At 37.4% G+C, this 18,422-nt stretch overlaps 1 protein-coding gene across 7 annotated transcripts in view; it reads right to left on the bottom strand.

The window, feature by feature from the left end:
* Nucleotides 1-18,422, bottom strand: part of ITGAM (integrin subunit alpha M) — a 44,580-nt gene that overhangs the window by 8,694 nt on the left and 17,464 nt on the right. For 4 of the 7 annotated variants that reach the window (XM_030301071.1, XM_030301069.1, XM_030301075.1 and 1 more), the window contains 4 exons: nt 16,778-16,907; nt 16,349-16,491; nt 4,298-4,438; nt 3,997-4,209 (listed from right to left, as the gene is read on the bottom strand). In XM_030301071.1, coding sequence (XP_030156931.1) covers nt 3,997-4,209; nt 4,298-4,438; nt 16,349-16,491; nt 16,778-16,907 — 627 coding nt within the window. The remainder of the gene's footprint in view (nt 1-3,996; nt 4,210-4,297; nt 4,439-16,348; nt 16,492-16,777; nt 16,908-18,422) is intronic. The other 3 variants (XM_030301073.1, XM_030301070.1, XM_030301074.1) reach the window with 2 other exon arrangements.

Here is an 18,422-nt window from a genome sequence, read left to right as displayed (position 1 = left end):
CCATCAATCACCTAGGTTTTCCAGGACAAAGTTTTACAGGAAAGAAATTACAGGGGCACCTGGGTGGTTGAATGTCCAACACTTGATTTTGGCTCAGGTCAAGATCTCACAGTTCGTGGGACTGAACCCCACGCCAGGCTCTGTGGTGACCATGTGGAGCCTGTTTGACATTCTCTCTCCCTCTCCCTCTGCCCCTCCCCTGCTCACGTTCTCTCTCTCTCTCTCTCTCTCTCTCTCTCTCTCAAAATGATGAAACATCTAAAAAAAACTTTTAAAAAAGGAAAGAAGTGACATAGCATGCTATTTGACTCACCTAATATCATTGACATGTCAAAATAATGCAAACACTGAATATCAATCTACCAAAATTCTCATATAAATGTAAGGAGTGGGGCAAAGAGGTGAAAGGGCCAAGAGGGCAAGCCCTCTGAAAGAGAGCTCACCTCTCATAGAGGGAAGTCAATGCTAAAATAAAAGTCAAGAAGCAGCAAAATAATCATCTTATTGGGGAGTATAGACAATAATTGAAAAATCTGAAATAAAGTTTCCTCAAGAGAAGGGAAAATGAAGAGGAAGTTGCAGTGTGAGTGTGGTGATTGTTATTTTTCATAATGAGATATAAGAACAATTTTTACTCTTTAATCTATGTGCAAGAATAACACTGAAAGAATAACAACCAAATAAAAAGAAAATTTTAAAGTCATCTTGTCATGTACTTAATTCCACTGAATTTTACACTTAAAATGGTTAAAATGAAAACTTTTATGTAATATATATTTTACCACATTTTTTACAAATTTTGTTAACTGAAAGGAAGGATAAGGAAGCATGGGATGCTGGGTGTATGCTATATCTAAATCTAAATGGTGCTTACTTGGGTTCACAGATATGTGAAAATTCATCACTTAAGATTTATGTGTTTAGTGTATGTATATTATACCTCAACGTTTTTTGAGAAAAATTTATTGTATTCTGTTTGGAGGAAGTTTTGTTTTGTCATTAGCTATAAAGTAAAATTACACAGTTGGGAGATCCACAGCATATTTACTTATCCAAACACTGACCAACCTTATCCTCAATCATAAAGAAAAAAGCAAGTAAAAAAATACATACAGTAGAAAAGGATAAGATAGTAAACAGTAGAAAAGGAGAGGATAATCCTTTTGGCATTTGTTTTTAATTCCTGGGTCTGTGGTGTGTGTGTGTGTGTGTGTGTGTGTGTGTGTGTGTACATATAAATCACCCTCCCCTTACCTTTGTTTTCCTTTGCAAAGTGAGTTATGATGCAGATAAGGAGAGGGAACTAGGGCTTTCACTGTTTACTTTAGATTAATAAATTTATACGAGCATGTCAAGGTTTTATAATAAAATAAAGTAAAATCAGAGCCTTCACACTGCATTGACACAGAGAAGCAACAGGTGTCAGTGGAAAAGAGGCCTAATTACAATATTCATACAATTGTGTGTGGAAAAATGCTCCCTGGTGCAGAGAGAAGTGTGTTAGGCAGTGCTTCTTATCCCTGGCAGCAACTAACAAGTGTCTTAAAAATACTGGGGCCTGCATCTCATTCTATTCCATTTATATGAAATTCTAGAATGGGCAAAACTCATTTATGGTGGAAAATAATCAGGACAGTGCTTTCCTCTGGAATGGAGTGGGGTCAGAAATTAACTGGAAAGGGGCAGGAGGGAACTTTCTGGAGTGGTGATTATGTTCTATATCTTGATAAGGGTGTGGGTTACACATGTGTATGCATTTATCAAAATCACTGAGTGGCAAAGGATTTGCACATTTCCTGTCTGTAAACTTTGTCCTAAAAACAACAGTAAGCAAATATTGAATTCTAGTTAATGATAACCATACTGAACTATTTAGGGGCATTGCAACTTATTTTGAATTAGAATTTTAAAATTCATTAAAAATAAGATGGACAATGGCACTGGGTGGCTTAATCAGTTAAGCATATGACTCTTGGTTTTGGCTCAGGTCATGATCTCATAATTTGTGAGTTCAAACCCCATGTCAGGCTCCACGCTGACAGCACAGAGCCTGCTTGGGATTCTCTCTCTCTCTCTTTCTCTCTGCCCTTCCCCTGCTCATGTGCACACACACTCTTTCTCTCTAAACAAAAACTTTTTTTAAAAAGTAGTTTAAAACAACAAGATGGACTGATGGATGGATAGAAGTAGGATGAATAAAAGGTTTGATCTGTGATAACATAAATTTAGTCAAATGTTCATTGTAGATTCTAGGTTGTAAATATATGGGTGTTCATTGTACAATTCCTTCACTTTGTTGTGAATTTGAAATTTTTCTAAATAGTGCTGGAAAACTCTACTGATAGCTGGCACACTGCCCCAGACCAATTAAACTGGAGCTCTTATTAGCAGAGCCCAGGCATCTGTGCCTTTTAAGACCTTAAAGTAATTTTATTTTTTTACTGTTTATTTTTTTTGAGAGACAGAGACAGAGCATGAATGAGGGAGGGGCAGAGGGAGAGAGGGAGACACATAATCCAAAGCAGTCTCCAAGCTCTGAGCTGTCAACACAGAGCCCAATGCAGGGCTTGAACCCACAAACCGTGAGATCATGACCTGAACTGAAGTCGGACACTTAGCCAACTGAGCCATCTAGGTGTCCCAAGGCCTTCAAGTAATTTTAATGCGTTCATAGGATTGAAACTCTGGTGTGAGGGATTTGGTAGAAGCGATGGGGGACAGAGAGAAAAAGAACATAAGAAAAAGGTAAGGCTGGAAAAAAGTCAGAGATCCAAGGGTAGAACACCAGATGGTCTCAGCTGGCAGTGATGGGAGAGAACCAGACTCTGGGATCCCTCCAAACAGTGGGCTCCATCTAGCAAGAAGCAAGGAGCCATTTTAGAGAGGAAACCAGTTGTGGTGACCAAGATTTCAGGTGACCAACCATCAAGATGGACTACATAATTTGCAGGACCCAGTACCAAAACAAAAAACAAAAAACAAAAAACAAAAAAAAAAAACAAAATGCAGAACACCCTGTTCAAAATTAAGAATTTCAAGACAGCATGAACAGAGCATTAAACCAAGTGCAGGGCCCTTCTGTGTGGCTGTATAGGTCACCAACCCATGAACATGTAGTCCTGTAGGGTGACCAACTGTAGGAGTTTCCTGAGATTCAAGACTTTGAGCACTGAAACTGGGAGAGATCTGAGCAAACCAGGACTACTGGTCACTCTACCAAGATTGAGATTCAGAAGAAAGGAAAGCCTGCATCCCAACACTCCCAGCCAACCACTTACCACCTCTGAGCCTTAATTTCCTCATCTGTGAAGAGGGGGTAATTGTGCCCCCATGCACCTCCTATAGTTGTGGTAAGAATTTCTATGAAGTGTGTTATTATTTTTGAAGATTCTAAAAATCCAGTACTGGGAGAATTGATCTGGCAGCTCTGAGGATGCTGAATTAGAAAGGGAAAGGGGCACCTGTGTAACTCAGTTAAGTGCCCGACTTCAGTCATTATCTCACGGTTTGTGGGTTTGAGCCCTGTGTTGGGCTCTGTGCTGACGGCTCAGAGTCTAGAGCCTGCTTTGGATTCTGTGTCTCCCTCTCTATGCTCCTCCCCCCTCTCAAGAATAAATAAAACATTTTTAAAAAATTTAAGAAAAAGACAGAGGGGCACCTGGGTGACTTGGTTGGTTGAGTGCCAGACTTCGTCTCAGGTCATGATCTCATGGTTCATGAGTTCAAGCCAAGCATGGGGCTCTATGCTGACAGTGCAGAGCCTGCTTGGGATTTTCTGTCCCCCTCTCTCTCTGCCTCTCCCCCCACTTTCACTGTCTCTCTCTCTCAAAAATAAATAAACGTTAAAAAAGAAAGGAAGGACACCAAGGAAGAGAGAGAGAGAAAGAAACAAACAAGGAAAGAAAGAAAGAAAGAAAGAAAGAAAGAAAGAAAGAAAGAAAAGTACATATCAGCAAAGAGGCTACTGTCATGACAGGGACAGTGACCTGGCCTCACCTGGCTGTGGGAAGGGCTAATGCCCGGTCTTGAGGTTCCATGAAATAGGTAAACAGCACCCCGGTTCTCCTGCTCTCCTGGGGCCCCAATGGCCACATCTGTCAGCTTGTCTCCATTCACATCTCCCAGCGTTGTCAGGGCTGCCCCAAAGCGGCCCCAGGGGTGGCCCTGCACCCCATGGAGAACAGTCTCACACTGCCATCTAGCCCTCTGCTGAACAAAAACAGTGTCAGGTCCCAACCTGGGCAACTCCCAGCTCATGCCCAGGCCCCACCCAGCCCAGACCCCATCAGCTACTCACCCCCCGAGGCAAGGGGCACACAGACACCTGGCCTCCCCTTGTCGGCTCGTAGTAATGGGGGGCCCCAATAAGGACCAGGTCAGAGCTGCCATCTTTGTCCATGTCCACAGAGCAGAGGGAGGCCCCAAAGTAGGAGCCAATCTGAAAGAGATGAGTCCAGGATCACACATATATCTCTTGCCACCAAAATCAAAGTGTGAGTGTTTTCTTCCTGTGAAGAAAAATAATTTCAGCCAGGGAAAGCCCTTTGGAGCAGATGTGATCTTCCATATGATTCAAATTCTCATTTGAGTGTACTGCTAGCTAGAGAAAAATATAGAGTTGATGGGCATTGGCTGAGGATTTACCCCAAATGGTGTTCCAAGGAGATGATTAATATAGCAAAGAAGAAGTTGGATTGGAAACTACACAGAAAAGCCTGGAAGAGCACACAGGATATCTTTGCAATATATTGTAAATCTCTGTGGGTGGGGATGGGGATAAAAAATTCAAAGTTGATTGTCCTGCTAGTAAGGAATCAACTGGCTTAGATTAAAAATAACTATTGCTACAGGATTTTTTTGCATGATATTGAGAAGTACTGTCTATCTTTTAAAATGATTTTTAAAGTATGTTCTAAAAAAATATGTTTAATGTCAATATGTAGAATTCATCAACAAGATTCATCCTTTTATTCATTCATTCATTCATTCATTCAACAGCAAGTATTTGCTATTTGCTAAGCATAAGTCTGTGTAGTGGAAAAACAGTGTCCTCCAGAGCTCTCAGTACAGCAGAGTGGAGCAGAGGGAAATAGTAACAGATAAACAGGGAGGAGTATTTAGCAATTTCAAATGGGGGCAAGTTCTAGGAAGGAAAAGTGCAGGGGACGTCACACATGACTCACTGCAATCTGATTTCTGCCCCACACACAATTGAAGGAGACCTCACTAATGTCCCAATAAAGGCATTTAAGCTTTAACCTAAAGTCAATAGGATTTTTTTGTCTTTAGGTTAAGTTGATTAGGGTATAACTGGCATACAATAAAGTTCAAGCTTTTTTTTTAAGAGAGAGAGAACACAAGCAGGGGAGAAGGGCAGAGGAAGAGAGACAGAGAGAAGCTTAACCAGGCTCCACACTCAGCGAGGAGCCCAACATGAAGCTCGATCCCACAACCCTGGGATCATGACCTGAGCTGAAATCAAGACTCTGACACTTAACCAACTGAGCCACCCAGACACGCCTATTTCAGCCTTTTTAGTATAGTTTTATAAGTTTTGAAAACACATAAAGTCATGTAACCACCACCAATGATCAAAATATATAAGTTTCACCACTCCCAAAATATTCCCTCATACCCTGCTGTAATCAACCACTTCCTTCAAACACCAACTCCTGGCAACCACTGCTCGATTTTCTGTCCCTATAGTTTTGGCTTTTCCAGAATGTTATATATATGCCATTATATAGTATGTAACCTTTCACGTCTGGCTCCTTTCACGTATAATAAAGCATTTAAGATGTAGTCATGTTGTTCTGTCTATCAGTAGTCCATTCCTTTAAATTTCCAGTATTTCTGATATTCCATTGTATGGATGTACCACAGTTTGTTGATTCATTTTCCAGTTGAGGGACACTTGGATTGTTTCTAGTTTTTGGCAATTATGAATACCACCAGTAGAAACATTCACATACAGTTTTTCATGTATACATCTCTTTTTATTTCTCTTACATAAATACCTAAAAGTGGGATTACTAATATGGTAACTGCATATTGAACTTTATAAGATATTGACAAACTGGTTCCAAAGTAGGCATGCCATTTTTCATTCAGATGGCAATGTTTTAGTTATTGCATACCCATGCCGGTACTTGGTATTACCAATTTATTTCCTTATGTTAATCATTCTAATAGGTATGCAGTAGTATCTCATTGTGGTTTTAATTTGCATTTCCATAATGATTAATGACATGCGATTGCTAATCAGAGAGAACAGAGTTCCCATACTAGAGACTGGGTAGCTGGGTTATGCCATTTTCACCGCTCCCACGCATGAACAACAATCCACCCCAGTAGGCTAGCAGCGCCATCTAATGGAGAATGGAGATGTTACACTGAGTCCCGCCCAACTGGGTCAACCTCACTCTTCAAGAACACAAGTCTCACCACCTGCTTAGTTTATGGACTATAAAGCGCTACATAGTCTAATGTATAGGGGAAAACAAAGTAATATCAGTCCTATTTCAATCTGTTAGTAGGTCCATCTGTTCAATTTTCTTTCTTTCTTTTTCTTTGTTTTTTCTGTTTTACACTATTCTTTTTCTTGAATAAAGAGAAAAAATTCATTTTTATTTTCAATTTCTATTAAAAATATTTTTCTTTAATTTTTTACTATATTTTTTGTTTTTATGTAAGTTTTCTCAAATTCTATTTTACTTCCATCATTTTATTTTAGTCTACTACAGTGTACTCACTTTTTCAAATTTTCAAATGATTTTTTTTCTCTTTTTTCTTTTTTGTTTCTTTTCTTTTTCTTGAATACATAAAGAGAAAATTTCATTTTCATTTTTACTTCTTATTAAAAATGTTTTTGTTTAATTTTTCCTACTATATTCTTTACTTTTGTGTAAATTTTTTCAAATTCCATTTTACTCCCATCATCTCATTTTAGCATACTTCACTGTATTCATTTTTTCAAATTCTCAAATGATTTCCTTCCCCTCACTTTTTTCTCTAATCTGTCAAACCACTGTCAACACCCAGACCAAAACACACCTAGGATCTAACATCATTTATTAGATTTGTGTGTGTGTGTGTTTTAATTTTTTAATTTTAACATTTTTAACTTTAATTTTTTTATTTTAATTTTTCTACCTCATTAATTCACTTTCTCCATTCAAAATGACAAAATGAAGGAATTCACCCCAAAAGAAAGAGCATGAAGAAACAACAACCAGGGATTTAACCAACACAGATACATGCAAAATGTCTGAACTAGAATTTACAATCACGATAATAAGAATACTAGATGGAGTCAAAAATAGATTAGAATCCCTTTCCGTGGAGATAAAATGAGTAAAAAAAAAAAATAGAATGAAATTAAAAATGCTATAACTGAGCTGCAATCATGGATGGATGCAGTGGCGCCAAGGATGGATGAGGCAGAACAGAGAACCAGCGATACAGAAGACAAACTTACAGGGAATAATGAAGTAGAAAAAAAAGAAGGAGATTAAGGCAGAAGAGTATGATTTAAGAATTAGAGAAATCAGTGACTCATTAAAAAGTAACAACATCAGAATCATAGGGGTCCTAGAAGAGGAAGAGAAAGAAATAGCGGTAGAAGGGTTATGTGAGCAAATAATAGCAGAAAACTTTCCTAACCTGGGGAAAGACACAAACATCAAAATCCAGGAAGCACAGAGGACCCCCATTAGATTCAACAAAAACCGACCACCAAAAAGGCATATCATAGTCAAATTCACAAAATACTCAGGCAAGGAGAGAACCATGAAAGCAGCAAGGGAAAAAAAGTCCCTAACCTACAAGGGAAACAGATCAGGTTTGCAGCAGACCTATCCACAGAAACTTGGCAGGCCAGAAAGGAGTGGCAGGATATATTCAATGTGTTGAATCAGAAAAACATGCAGCCAAGAATTCTTTATCCAGCAAGGCTGTCATTCAAAATAAAAGGAGAGATAAAAAGTTCCCCAGACAAACAAAAGTTAAAGGAGATTGTAACCACTAAACCAGCCCTGCAAGAAATTTTAAGGGGGACTCTCTGAGGGGAGAAAAGATGGAAAAAAAAACATAGATAGATGATAGAGAAATAAATAAATAAATAAATAAATAAATACCAAAAGCAACAAAGTTTAGAAAGGACCAGAAAACACCACCAGAAACTCCAACTCTACAAGCAACATAATGGCAATAAATTCATATATTTCAGTACTCATTCTAAACGTCAATGGACTCAATGCTCCAATCAAACGATATAGGGTAACAGAATGGATAATAAAACAAGATCCATCTATATGCTGTTTCCAAGACCCACTTTAGACCTAAAGACACCTTCAGATTGAAAATAAGGGGATGGAGAACCATCTATCATGCTAATGGTCAACAAAAAAAGCCAGAGTAGCCATACTTATATCAGACAATCTAGAATCTGCATCTAGAGATGCAGAAGGACATTATATCATAATCAAGGGGTCTATCCACCAAGAAGACCTAACAATTGTAGACACTTATGTGCCAAATGTGGAGGCACCCAAATATATAAATCAATGAATCACAAACATAAAGAAACTCATCAATAGTAATACCATAATAGTAGGAGACTTCAACACCCCACTCATAGCAATGGACAGATCATGTAATCAAAAAATCAACAAGGAAACAATGGCTTTGAATGACACACTGGACCAGACGGACTTAACAGATATATTCAGAACATTTCTTCCCAAAGCAGTAGAGTATACATTCTGCTCCAGTGCACTTGGAACTTTCTCCAGAATAGACCATATACTGGGACACAAATCAGCCCTAAGTAACTACAAAAAGATTGAGATCATATGGTGCATATTTTCAGACCACAATGCTATGAAACTTGAAATCAACCACAAGAAAAAATTTGGAAAGGTAACAAATACTTGGAGACTGAAGAACATCCTACTAAAGAATGAATGGGCTAACCAAGAAGTTAAAGAGGAAATTAAACAGTATATGGAAGTCAATGAAAATGATGACACCACCACCCAAAATCTCTGGGACGCAGCAAGGCGGTCATATGAGGAAAGTATATAGCAATCCAGGCCTTCCTAAAGAAGGAAGAAAGATCTCAGATACACAACCTAACCTTATGCCTTAAGGAGCTGGAAAATGAACAGCAAATAAAACCCCAAACCAGCAGAAGACAGGAAATAATAAAGATCAGAGCAGAAATTAATGCTATCGAAATCGAAAAAACAGTAGAACAGATCAGTGAAACCAGAAGCTGGTTCTTTGAAAGAATTAACAAAATTGATACGCCACTAGCCACTTTGATCAAAAAGAAAAAGGAAAGGACCCAAATAAATAAAATCAAGAATGAAAGAGGAGAGATCACAACCAACACAGCAGAAATAAAAACAATAATAAGAGAATATTATGAGCAATTATATGCCAATAAAATGAGCAATCTGGAAGAAATGTACAAATTCCTAGAAACATATACACTACCGAAACTGAAACAGTAAGAAATAGAAAATTTGAACAGACCCATAACCAGTAAGGAAATCGAATTAGTAATCAAAAATTTGCCAAAAAACAAGAGTCCAGGGCCAGATGGCTTTCCAGAGGAATTCTACCAAACATTTAAGAAAGAGTTAACACCTATTCTCTTGAAGCTCTTCCAAAAAATAGAAACAGAAGGAAAACTTCCAAACTCTTTCTATGAAGTCAGAATTACCTTGATTCCAAAACCAGACAGACACCCCACTACAAAGGAGAACTATAGACCAATTTCCCTGATGAACATGGATGCAAAAATCCTCAACAAGGTATTCGCCAACCAGATACAACAATACATTTAAAAAATATGTTCACCACGACCAAGTGGGATTTATACCTGGGATGCAGGGCTGGTTCGATATCCACAAAACAATTAATGTGATTCATCACATCAATAAAAGAAAGGACAAAAACCATATGATCCTCTGAATAGATAAAGAGAAAGCTTTTAACAAAATACAGCATCCTTTCTTGATAAAACCCCTCAAGAAAGCAGGGATAGAAGGAGCATACCTCAAGATCATAAAAGCCATATATGAACGACCCAATGCTAATATCATCCTCAATGGGGAAAAACTGAGAACTTTCCCCTTAAGGTCAGGAACAAGACAGGGATGTTCACTCTCGCCACTGTTATTCAACATAGTATTGGAAGTCTTAGCCTCTGCAATCAGAAAACACAAAGAAATAAAAGGCGTCCAAATCAGCCAGGAGGAGGTCAAACATCCACTCTTCGCAGATGACATAATACTCTATATGGAAAACCCAAAAGATTCCACCAAAAAACTGCTAGAACTGATTCATGAATTCATCAAAGTTGCAGAATATAAAATCAATGCACAGAAATTGGTTGCATTCCTATACACCAACAATGAAGCAACAGAAAGAGAAATCAAGGAATCGATCCCATTTACAGTTGCACAAAAAAAACATAAAATACCTAGGAATAAATCTAACCAAAGAGGTGAAAAATCTATACACTGAAAGAAAGCTTATGAAAGAAATTGAAGAAGACACAAAGAAATGGAAAAGGATTCCATGCTCCTGAATATGAAGAACAAATATTGTTAAAATGTCGATACTACCCAAAGCAATCTACATATTCAAGGCAATCCCTATCAAAATAATACTAGCATTCTTCACAGAGCTAGAACAAATAATCCTAAAATTTGTATGGAACCAGAAAAGACTCCAAATAGCCAAAGCAATCTTGAAAAAGAAAACCAAAGCAGGAGGCATCACAATCCCAGACTTCAAGCTATACTACAAAGCTGTAATCATCAAGACAGTATGGTACTGGCACAAGAACGGACACTCAGATCAATGGAACAGAATAGAGAACCCAGAAATGGACCCACAAATGTATGGCCAACTAATCTCTGACAAAGCAGGAAAGAATATCCAAGGGAATAAAGACAGTCTCTTCAACAAGTGGGGCTGGGAAAACAGGACAGTGACATGCAGAAAAATGAACCTGGACCACTTTCTTACACCATACACAAAAATAAACTCAAAATGGATGAAAGACCTCAATGTAAGATAGAAAGCCATCAAAATCCTCGAGGATAAAGCAGGCAAAAACCTCTTTGATCTTGGCTGCAGCAACTTCTTACTCAACACGTCTCTGGAGGCAAGGGAAACAAAAGCAAAAATGAACTACTGGGACCTTATCAAAATCAAAAGCTTCTGCACAGCGAAGGAAACAATCAGAAAAACTAAAAGGCAACCGACAGAATGAGAGAAGATATTTGCAAACGACATATCAGATAAAGGGTTAGTATCCAAAATCTACAAAGAACTTATCAAACTCAACACCCAAAAAACAAATATCCAGTGAAGAAATGGGCAAAAGACATGAATAGACACTTCTCCAAAGAAGACATCCAGATGGCCAACCGACACATGAAAAAAATGCTCAACATCACTCATCATCAGGGAAATACAAATCAAAACCACAATGAGATATCACCTTACACCTGTCAGAATGGCTAACATTAACAACTCAGGCAACAACAGATGTTGGCGAGGATGCGGAGAAAAAGGATCTCTTTTGCATTGTTGGTGGGAATGCAAGGTGGTGCAGCCACTCTAAAAATCAGTATGGAAGTTCCTCAAAAAACTAAAAATAGAACTACCCTATGACCCAGCAATTTCACTACTAGGCATCTATCCAAGGGATACAGGTGTGCTGTTTCGAAGGGACACATGAACCCCCATGTTTATAGCAGTACTATCAATAATAGCCCAATATGGAAAGAGCCCAATGTCCATCAATGGATAAATGGATAAAGAAGATGTGGTATATATGTACAATGGAGTATATATGTACAATGGAGCAATCAAAAAGAATGAAATCTTGCCATTTGCAACTACGTGGATGGAACTGTAGGGTATTACGCTAAGTGAAATTAGAGAAAGACAAAAATAATATGACTTCACTCATATGAGGACTTAAAGAGACAAAACAGATGAACATAAGGGAAGAAAAACAAAAATAATATAAAAACAGGGAGGGAGACAAAAGAGAAGAGACTCATAAATATGGAGAACAAACTGAGGGTTGCTGGAGGGGTTGTGGCAGGGGGAATGGGCTAAATGGGTAAGGGGCACTAATGAATCTACTCCTGAAATCATTGTTGCACTATATGCAAACTAATTTGGATGTAAATTTTAAAAAATAAAAAATAAAACAAGTTAATAAAAATAAAAAATAAATTTCCAAATGTTCGTTGGTAGTATAGAAATGCAAATGATTTTTATATATTCATCTTGTAACCTAAGAACTTACTGAAATAGCTTATTTTTTAATATGAAATTTATTGTCAAATTGGTTTCCATACAACACCCAGTGTTCATCCCAAAAAGTGCCCTCCTCACTACCCATCACCCACCCTCCCCTCCCTCCCACCCTCCATCAACCCTCAGTTTGTTCTCAGTTTTTAAGAGTCTCTTATGTTTTGGCTCTCTCCCTCTCTAACCTCTTTTTTTTTTCTTCCCCTCCCCCATGGACTTCTGGTAAGATTCTCAGGATCCACATAAGAATGAAAACATATGGTATTTGTCTTTCTCTGTATGACTTAATGAAATAGCTTATTAATTATAGGAGCTTTTTTTGTAGATTCTTTAGGATTTTCCATGCAACATGTAATCCGCAAATAAGACAGTTTTATTTTTTTCCTTTCCACTCTGTATGCTTTTTTTCCCCTTTTTCTTGTCTTGTTGCACTGGTTACATCTGTCAGTACAAGGCTGAATAGGAGTGGTAAAAGTGAATATTCTTTCCTTTTCTTTTCTTTTCTTTCTTTATTCATTTACTTACTTATGAAGGTGAATATTCTTATTTCCAATTTTAGGGGGGAAAAGTTCTCTTTTATTTTTTAGTGTGAGGCTCGCTGTACTTTTTTTTACAAAACTCAAAAAATGTTAGTTTCTAGTTTGCTGAGAACTAAACACCATGAGTGAATGTTATATTTTGTCAAATTCTTTTTCTGTATCTATTAAGATTTTTTTTCTTCTTTAGTCTGCTGTTATGGTAAATTTCATTGATTGCTCTTTTTCTCAGAATAGCTTTTTTTAATTGAGATAAAATTTACATAACATAAAATTCACCATTTAAAATGTAGTTGTTTTTAGTTCATAAACTATGTTGTGTAACCATCAGCACTAATTCCAGAACATTTCCATCACTCCAGAAAGAAACCCTTTCTGTTAGCATCAACTCCAATTCCCTCTTTCCTCTTTTCCCTGGCAACGATTAATCTACTTTCTAGCTCTATGAATTTGTCTAAGTCAGACACTTCAGATGGATGAAATCATACAATATGTAGCCTTTTGTGACAGGTTATTTTCACTTACCATAAAATTTTCAAGGTTTACCCATGTAACATGTGTCAACACTTCATTCTTGTTATAACTAAATAGTATTTCATTGTATAGATGTACCACATTTTGTTTACCTCTTCAAAAGTTGATGAACATTTAGATTTTTTTCACCTTTTGACTATTATGAATAATGTTGCTATGAACAGTCGTGTTTTTATTTGAACATTTATTTTTGTTTGGGGGGAAGCTATATATCTAATCTAGGAGGGGAATTTCTGGGTCATGTAGTAAACCTATATTTAACTTTTTGAGGAACTGCCAAACTGTATTCCAAAAAGATTCTATTATTTTACATTCCCACCAGCAGTACATGAGGGCTCCCATTTCCCCACATCCTCACCAATATTTGTTATTTTTTATTTTTTTAAATAGTCATTCTAGTGATATCTCTATTGTGGTTTTGATTTGTCTTTCACTAAAAACTAATAATGTTGAACATCTTTTCATGTGCCTATTGGCCATTTGTATATATCCTCTTTAGAGAAATGTTTGTTCAAATCTTATACCCATTTTTAAGTTGCATGTTTTGTCTCTTTATTGTTGAGCTGTAAGAGTTCTTTATATATTCTAAATACCAGATCTTTGTCAGATATATGGTTTATAAATAGTTTCTTCCATCCTTTTCATTTTCTTGATAGTGTCCTTTGATGCTCAAAAGTTTTCAATCTGATGAAGCCAAATTTATCTATTTTTTCTTTGTTTTATTGTTCTTGTGGTGTTATATCTAAGAAACCACTGCCAAATCTAAAATTACAAAAATTTACCTATGAGTCCTTCTAAGAAGTTTATAGCTTTAGTTCTTACATTTAGGTCTTTGATCTATTTTGAATTAATTTTTGTATATTTTGAGGTAGGAGATATCCAGTTATCCCAACACCATTTGTTGAAAAGATTATTTTTCCCTATTGAATGAACTTGGTACCTTTGTCAAAAATCAATTGATTATAGATGTATAGGTTTATTTCTGGACCCCTCGTCCTATTCCATTGACCTGTAGGTCTATCTTTACACTGATACCACACTGTCTTGATTATTGTAGATTGGTAGTAGGTTTTGACATTGGAAATTCTTCTTTTTCAAATATTTTGACTATTCTGGGTCCCTAGCATTTCCATGTGAACTTTATAATCAGCTTGTCCATTTCTGGAACATTATTGAACAAGCCCTGCATTCATGGGATTAACTACACTTGATTGTGATGCATTATCATTTTTATAGATTTAAATTTTTATTAAATACTGGTCTGCAGTTAACAAAGTGTTTTAAACTGAAGATTGATATCAACAGTTTCTCATTTAGAAATTTCACTCTCCCTCTATGGATTAAAGAGAGGAAACATAAGACTTTGGGAGACCCACAGGAACCTAAAGCTAGGTCCACGGAAATGATGGCATGGACCAGGCTGATTTCATTAGAAATGGAGGGAGTGATAGATTTGACATTAATCTAGTTCTTCCCAGTGTTTTCACCCACACTCCCCAAACCCCAATACACACACTCTGAACTGTGTCTCATGCTCTCTCCTTCCTTTGGCCCTCTTCTTTCCACATTCTTCATTTCTCTAGTTCTTCCACATCAATTGTCACTTTCTCTAGGAAACTTTCCTTAACATCCTTGTGTGGATATCCCTCCCATTTACTCTCATAACACTCAGACTGCCCCAGTTTAGTATTCATCATCCTTGATTCTAATTTGCATGTGTAATACCTGTGTATGGTAAAAGAGTTGACCATCCAGCCTTCTCCATGTAATTCTGGACCACACACACTTAAAACAGAGAAGTAGCATCACATTCACACTTGACTTCCTAGAATTCCCCTATGTATTCTCCCCCACCCTACCCCTTATATGTGGCAGGCACTGATGCCTATGTTTTATGTGTTGATAAAAACTATGAAAAGACCATATGAAGAATTTGACTATGGCAAAGAATTATGACAAGCTGTTCAGGTATCAGAGCAATCAGGTATCCACATATGATGCCTTAATTGCAGACCAAAGTGAGCCAGTGATAAAAATGAAAGGAATACACACAGAACTACAGACACATGAGTGCAACCCTATTTCAGGAATTTTCAAGGATAATTTGAACTAGAAATTTTTGTGTCTCACACCACATATGATGCCACACATAAGATGCAACCACACTGCTTTTTCAGGGTGATATTCAAAATATTGAACTGCTAGGGGCACCGGGGTGACTCAGTGGGTTAAGGGTCCTACTTCGGCTCAGGTCACGATCTCATGGTTCATGAGTTTAAGCCCCACATCAGGCTCTGTGCTGACAGTGCAGAGCCTGGAGCCTGCTTCAGATTCTGTGTCTCCCTCTCTCTCTCTGCCCCTCCCCCGCTCACACTCTGTCTCTCTCTCCTTTTCAAAAATAAATAAACATTTTAAAAAATCAAAATATTGAACTGTTAGGATTGCTCAGGCACTGACTATGGGCTTAGATGAAGTAGGTCCAAAAGCTCCCCTGAGATGCCCTGTCTCACCTCATAGTTGTTGAATCATGGGGAAGTTCAAAGAATAATGAGGAAGAGACCAGAGTGCAAGGGAGGGGGAAGAAAGCATTAATCTAAGGAAAGCGTCTATTGATTGACAGATATGGAATTATTTCCATATTCTAATAACTAATATGGCTATACTGTTATGTACTGGTTAAATACCAGCTCTTTTCACAGGGAGACTCACAGAAAGCTCTGCACAAGTCAAGTGTCATTATTTATTGTAGTTAGAAAAGTGAAAACACAACATTCTCAAATACAAAGCTTATTCTTGTGACTGTCCAGCTCAAAGCCCTCTGAAAGCTCCTTTACAAAACTCTGATACACATAGCACCTGGTGATGCCCATACTGGAATGTCAAGCCCCCAGGGTGCCTCTGTTTGCACATTTATGCTCCACATACTCTGCACTTACCTGGCTACCCTTGATAACAGTGTTGGTCTCCCAGGTACCAGCATTCTCTCTAAACATCACCACCAGGCCAGTGTGCTGATATCGAGGTGCCCCAAGAACCAGATTTTGCACCCTGCTCCTCCATATGACTTCGGCAGCATAACCTGAAGATGGTGATCTGAGAGGATAAGTGCTTTCCTTCACAGACTCAGCCCCCTCTAGGAGACCCATCCTTAGAGTAGGGGCACTGCAGTAGCCCCATGCTTAGTAGGTTGGGATAACTGGACCCTGCACTATATCCCCCTTTTTTAACATAACCAAAATGAAATTTTGAAATTTCTGTCTTTAAATTTATTCCAAGGGCCTTTGAAAGATCCAGTGATGTCTATGCTAGTTGAGGTATGCCCTATCAAGACCCCTTCTTAGAGTTACCCTGCCGTCTCCACTTACCCAAGTAAGCATCATTCATGTCTGAATCTACCCTGGTTGTGTTGATGAAGGTGAATTTGTCCTTTGACACATACAGAAAAGCTCCACCAGCCCAGTCAAAGCTTCCCACAGCACCTAGCAAGAGATCATTCTGGGAAAGAAGGTAGAACAAGATTGAGCAACATACAGCTTCAGTGCAATCCTTATCAAAATTTCAATGGCATTTTTCATGGAAATAGAACAAACAATCCTAAATTTGTATGGAACTACAAAAGACCCCAAATATCCAAAGCAATTCTGAGAAAGAACAAAGCTGGAGGCATCATGTTTTCTGATTTCAAACTATATTGCAAAATTATAGTAATCAAAACAGTATCGTATTGGCATAAATACAAACGTATAGATAAATATAGCAGAATACATAGACAGCCCAGAAATAAACCCATACATATATGGTCAATTAATTTACAACAAAAGATTCAAAAATATGCAATGGGGAAAAGACAGTCTCTCAATAAATGGGATTGGGAAAAGTGAAAAGTCTCATGCAAAAGAATGAAACTGAACCACTATCTCACATCACTTACAAAAATCAATTCAAAATGGACCATAAGACCGTAAACCATAACACTCCAAGAATAAAACTGGTGGTAAGCAACTTTACATTGATCGTGGCAAGGATTTTTTTGGGTTTGACACCAAAAGCAAAGGCAACAAAAACAAAAATAAACAAATAGGACTACATCAAGCTAAAAATCTTCTGCACAACAAAAGAAACCATCAACAAAGTGAAAAGGTAACCTACAGAATTGGAGAAAATATTTGTGCATCATATCTCTGGTAAGGGGTTGATATATACAAAATATATAAAGAACTCCTACAACTCAATAGCAAAAAATTTCTGATTAAAAATGGGCAGAGGATCTGAATAGACATTTTTCCAAAGAAGATATAGAGATGGCCAGTGCTCAACATCACTAATCATCAGGGAAATGCAAATCAAAACCACAATGAGATGTCACCTCACACCTGTTAGAATGACTGTCATGAAAAAGAAAAGAAAGAAATGAAGGAAATGAAAACACTAACTCAAAAAGATATCTGCACCCCATGTTCACTGAAGCATTATTTACAATAACCAAGACATGGAAATAATCTAAGTGTCCACTGAAGCACAGATAAAGAAAATGTTATATATAATACAATGGAATATTAACCAGCCATAAAAAAGAAGGAAATACTGCCATTTGTAACATGTATGGACCTTGAGGGCATTATGCTAAGCAAAACAAGTCAGAGAAAGACAAATATGGTATGATCTCACGTATATATGGAATCTAAAACAAAACAAAAACTGAACTCATAGATGCAGAGAACAGATTGGTGGTAGCCAAAGGCAATTTGTTGGGAAGGTAGGCAAAATGGGTGATGGTGGTCAAAAGGTACAAATTTCCAGTTATAAAATAAAGTCTGGGGTATAATGTACACCCTGGTAAGTATAGTTAATAACACTGTATTGGTATTTGAAAGTTGCTAAGAATATAAATGTTAAAGTTTTCATCACAAGAAAAATAAATTTTTTACCTAAATGTGTGATGGATATTAATCAGACTTATTGTGTTGATCATTTCACAATACATGCATACATCAAATCATTATGTTGTAT

Source organism: Lynx canadensis, chromosome E3 (genome assembly GCF_007474595.2).
Source record: "Lynx canadensis isolate LIC74 chromosome E3, mLynCan4.pri.v2, whole genome shotgun sequence".
Taxonomy (NCBI): Eukaryota; Metazoa; Chordata; class Mammalia; order Carnivora; family Felidae; genus Lynx; species Lynx canadensis.
The sequence above is the reverse complement of the archived record's forward strand: the minus strand, read 5'-3'. Positions and strand labels throughout refer to the sequence as shown.